We start from the raw sequence: 5,000 nt of genomic DNA, 5'->3' as shown, positions 1-5,000 counted from the left end.
TTTTGCCTGTCACAGTTGGTAAGTTCATACATATTGTAAAGAGTTTTCTCTTTGTATTTATATTTGTAGAAAGTAGTTTTTGTTTCTGGGGCAAGAAGGAGTAAATAAGAAAACAGAATTGCTTTTTCCTAAAACAGGGAAAGTTTTGGTAGGGTTTCACTGTGACTGATATTTTGCATGAATGGAAAGTAACATGGCTAAAGAAAATATTTTGATATTATGTGATAATAAGTTCATTATTTTTAAAGGTGCTCCAGCTGTCGAGGGTGAGGAAGAAAACTATGCTGCAGCATCTGTTCCGGCAGTTTTGATGATGATCTTTCAGTACACAGATAATTCAGGTGAGCATACTGGAGCTAGGTTGCGTACGATGTAAGAAACCTCCCCTTTTTCTCATTATTTGTCCTAAACCTTTCAAGATTAGGTCACTTCCACCTCACTGATACTGCTTGTTGGTTATTATATTTTTTTCTCTGATTAACTATTTGTTTTGGTTGCATGATACTATTAAAAGAGTTTAGTGAGTAAAAGATTCAGCTTTACATGGAGATAAGAAGATATATAGCTATTATTAACTGTAGGCAATGAATCTTGAATATTATTTTAAGCTACACTAGTTGTGTATGGTCAGGGATCCTCTGATAAGCATGCTGAATTTCTGGTCAAGTACAGTGGGGGGATTGGTTACACTGTTCACAGAGTCCTACCATAGAGAACCATTGTTCCAGAAAAGACCATAGTGTCTACAATAACTTCCTGTGTGTGTGTGTGTGTGAGTGTGAGTGTGAATGTGAGTGTGAATGTGAGTGTGAATGTGAGTGTGAATGTGAGTGTGAATGTGAGTGTGTGTATGTGTATGTGTATGTGTATGTGTATGTGTATGTGTATGTGTGTGTGTGTGTGTGTGTGTGTGTGTGTGTGTGTGTGTGTGTGTGTGTGTGTGTGTGTGTGTGTGTGTGTGTGTGTGTGTGTGTGTGAGTGTGTGTGTGTGTGTGCATTTTTAAGTATGTTTGTTTGTGCAAATACATAATTTGAATCATATTCCTAATAGTATTCCAAAAATAAAAAGACAGGCATGTTGATTTGGGATTTTGTTTTATTATTATTGTTGTTATTATTATTGTTGTTATTATTATTGTTGTTATTATTATTATTATTATTATTATTATTATTATTATTATTATAATAATAATTATAATTATAATTATGATTATAATTTAATAATAATAATAATAATAATAATTATTATAATTATAATTATGATTATAATTATAATTATGATAATAATAATTATAATTATTATTATTATTATAATTATAATAATTATTATTATTATCATTAATATTAATAATAATAATAGTAATAATAATAATAATAATAATAATAATAATAATAATAATAATTATTATTATTATTATTATTGTTATTATTATTGTTATTATTATTGTTATTATTATTGTTATTATTATTGTTATTATTATTGTTATTATTATTGTTGTTATTGTTGTTATTATTGTTTTATTGTTGTTATTATTGTTGTTATTATTGTTATTATTATTGTTATTGCTATTGTTATTACCATTATTATTGTTATTATTGATTAGAGAGACTTCTCTATTACACTAGATATGTGACTGTTTATAAGATCTTATCACATATAGTGGTTAACCAAATGAAAACTTTCCAAGACTTTCTGAGGACTTTGTTGGTAACATATAGTCTAGTTGTTGCTTGGTTTAGTTCACTCTTCATGTCTCTATATATAAAGTATTTGAACTTTGTTTTTGTAATCTTTAGCATTCCCAAGCTCCACTTGTAGACTCCTAGGGTGTGAAAGTCTTCTGTAAGTTCCTCTTATTTGAGTCTCTGTTACATTAAGTCAAGGATAAAGTTGCTCAGTTTTTTCCAAGTTTTGCATCCTCTTCAGTGCCTGTCACACTAGCCTATGACTGGTTCTCTCCAATATTATGCCATTGTCTCTGTCTTGCCACTCAGTTTTACACATATGGCTAATATTTTTTTCTCTTCATTGGTGATTACATCTATGAAAAGGGAAGACTGTACTGTGCTTCTGTTGTTTTTTTCTCTCATGTTACTGTATGGTAGCACAAGGATTTTGCAAGGGGGTAGTGGTATGAGAGGCCAGCTGTGAGTTTTCGTCATTGGTTTGACTTTCTTTTTGCTGTATTTAGTTTGAGTGAGCGAATGATTAAGTAATTAAGTAAGTAATTAAAATGAGTGAGTGATTAAATAGATAAACAAATCACTGAGAGGGAGAGGCAGAGGCAGAGGGGGATTAAAAAAGAGAAAGAAAGAGAGAGAGAGAGAGAGAGAGAGAGAGAGGAGAGAGAGAGAGAGAGAGAGAGAGAGAGAGAGAGAGAGAGAGAGAGAGAGAGAGAGAGAGAGAGAGAGAGAGAGAGAGAGAGAGAGAGAGAAAGAATGGAGAGAGAGAGAGAGAGAATGGTAGAGAGAGAGAGAGAGAATGGTAGAGAGAGAGAGAGAGATGGTAGAGAGAGAGAGAGATGGTAGAGAGAGAGAGAGAATGGTAGAGAGAGAGAGAGGAGAGAGAGGACAGAGAGAGAAAGAGAGAGAGAGAGAGAGAGAGAGAGAGAGAGAGAGCGAGAGAGAGAGAGAGAGGAGAGAGAAGAGAAGTCTGACTTAACTATTTGTTTTGGTTGCATTCTACTATAAAAGAGTTTAGTGAGTAAAAGATTCAGCTTGCATGGCGAATCAGAAGATATTATAGCTATTATTAAAACGTAGGCAATGAATCTTGGAAATTATTTTAAGCTCCACTAGTGGTGTAGGGTCAGGGGATCCTCTGATAAGCATGCTGAATTTCTGGTCAAGTACAGTGGGGGGATGTACACTGTTCACAAGAGTCCTACCATAGAGAACCATTGTTCCAGAAAGAAACAAGACCCATAGTGTCTACAATAACTTCCTGTGTGTGTGTGTTGTGTGAGTGTGTTGTGGAGTGTGAATGGGAGTGTGAATGTGAGTGTGAATGTGAGTGTGAATGCCGAGTGTGAATGTGAGTGTGAATGGTGACGTGGAATGTGAGTGTGAATGTGAGGTGAATGTGAGTGTGAATGTGAGGTGTCTGTATGTGTATGTGTATGTGTATGTGTAGTGTATGTGTATGTGTTTGTGTGTTGTGTGTTTGTGTGTTTGTGTGTTTGTGTGGAGTGTGTGAGTGTGTGTGTGTGTGTGTGGTGTGTGTGTGATGTGTGGTGTGGGGGTGCTGTGTGTTTGTGTGGGTCGTGTGTGTGTGTGGGGTGTGTGTGCTCATGTGTCTGTGTGTGCTGTGAGTGTGTGTTTGTGTTTGTGTGCTATTATTTTTTAATTTTTAAGTATGTTTTTTGTGCAAATACATTAATTTTGAATCATATTCCTAATAGTATTTCCAAAAATAAAAAAAAGACAGGCCATGTTTTGATTTGGGATTTTGTTTATTATTATTGTTGTTATTATTATTGTGTTATTATTATGTTGCTATTATTATTATTATTATTATATTATTATTTATTTTATTATTATATTATTATATAAATTATTATTATTATTATAAATATAATAATAATTATAATATATACTGAATTATAATTATAATTAATAATAATAATCATAATAATAATAATAATAATAATAAGTAATAATAATAATAATAAAATAATAAAATTCATAATAATAATAAAATAATTTATCTATATAATAATTATTATTATAATTACTCTAATTATAAATTAGAATAATAATAATTATTATAATTATAAAATTTTAAATATTATTTTTAATTATTATTTATAATATAATTATTAATCATTATTATAATTATAATAATATTATTCTTAATATAATTATAATAATTATTATTATTATCATTATTTATATAATAATAATAAATAATAAATAATAATTAAATAATAATAATAATAAAATAATAATATATTCTATTATTTGATTATTATTATATTATCATAATTTATTATTATAGTATAATTATAATAATTATTAATTATTGTTGTTATTATAATATTGTATTAATTATATATTATGCTTATTATTATTGTTATTTATTATGTTATTATTATTGTTATTCTTTATGTTATTATTATTGTTATTATTGGGTTATTATTATTGTTGTTATTATTGTTGTTTGTTGTTATTATTGTTGTTATTGTTGTTAGTATGTGTTATAGGTGGTTATTATTTTGTCGGATTGCTATTGTTATTACCATTATTATTGTTATGATTGATTAGAGAGAACTTCTCTATTACATAGATATGTGACTGTTTATAAGATCTTATCACATATAGTGGTTAACCAAATGAAAACTTTCCAAGACTTTTCTGAGGACTTTGTGGTAACATAACATATAGTCTAGTTGTGCTTGGTTTAGTTCAATCTTCATTGTCTCTATAGATAAAGTATTTGAACTTGTTTTTGTAATCTGTACATTCCCAAAGCTCCACTTGTAGACTCCTAGGGTGTGAAAGTTCTTCGTAAGTTCCTCTTATTTGAGTCTCTGTCATTAAGGGTAAAGGATAAAGTTGCTCAGTGTTTCCAAGTTTGCATCCTCTTCAGTGCCTGTAACACTAGCCTACTGACTGGTATCTCCAAATTATGCCATTGTCTCTGTCTTGCCACTCAGTTTTAACACATATGGCCTAATATTTTTCTCTTCATGCGTGATTACATCTATGAAAAAGGGAAGATGTTACTGTGCTTCTGTTGTTTTTTTTCTCATGTTACTGTATGGTAGCACAAGATTTTGCCCCCACAAAGGGGGTAGTGGTATGAGCGAGGGGCCAGGAACTGTGGCGGCGGTGAGTTTTGTCATGGTTTTGACTTCTTTTTGCTCGTATTTATTGAGTGATGCGAATGATTAAGTAATTAAAGTAAGTAATTAAAATGAGTGAGTGTGATTAAATAGATAACAAATCACTGAGAGGAGAGGCAGAGGCAGAGGGGGATTAAAAAAGAGAAAAGAAAGAGA

The 5,000-nt window shown here is 30.4% G+C and overlaps 1 protein-coding gene across 1 annotated transcript in view; it reads left to right on the top strand.

Moving 5' to 3' along the window:
• LOC119578553 (protein unc-79 homolog) overlaps positions 1 to 5,000 on the top strand; it is a gene marked incomplete in the record, with an annotated part of 181,492 nt that overhangs the window by 4,150 nt on the left and 172,342 nt on the right. Inside the window, 2 exon segments of the mRNA XM_037926122.1 lie at positions 1 to 18; positions 249 to 341. The exon segment at positions 1 to 18 is cut by the window's left edge and continues 153 nt beyond it. Of these exon segments, the coding sequence (XP_037782050.1) occupies positions 1 to 18; positions 249 to 341 (111 nt within the window).

The sequence above is a fragment of the Penaeus monodon genome, chromosome 11 (genome assembly GCF_015228065.2).
Source record: "Penaeus monodon isolate SGIC_2016 chromosome 11, NSTDA_Pmon_1, whole genome shotgun sequence".
Taxonomy (NCBI): domain Eukaryota; kingdom Metazoa; phylum Arthropoda; class Malacostraca; order Decapoda; family Penaeidae; genus Penaeus; species Penaeus monodon.
Note: the sequence above shows the minus strand (reverse complement) of the source record. Positions and strands in the feature narration are given on the sequence as shown.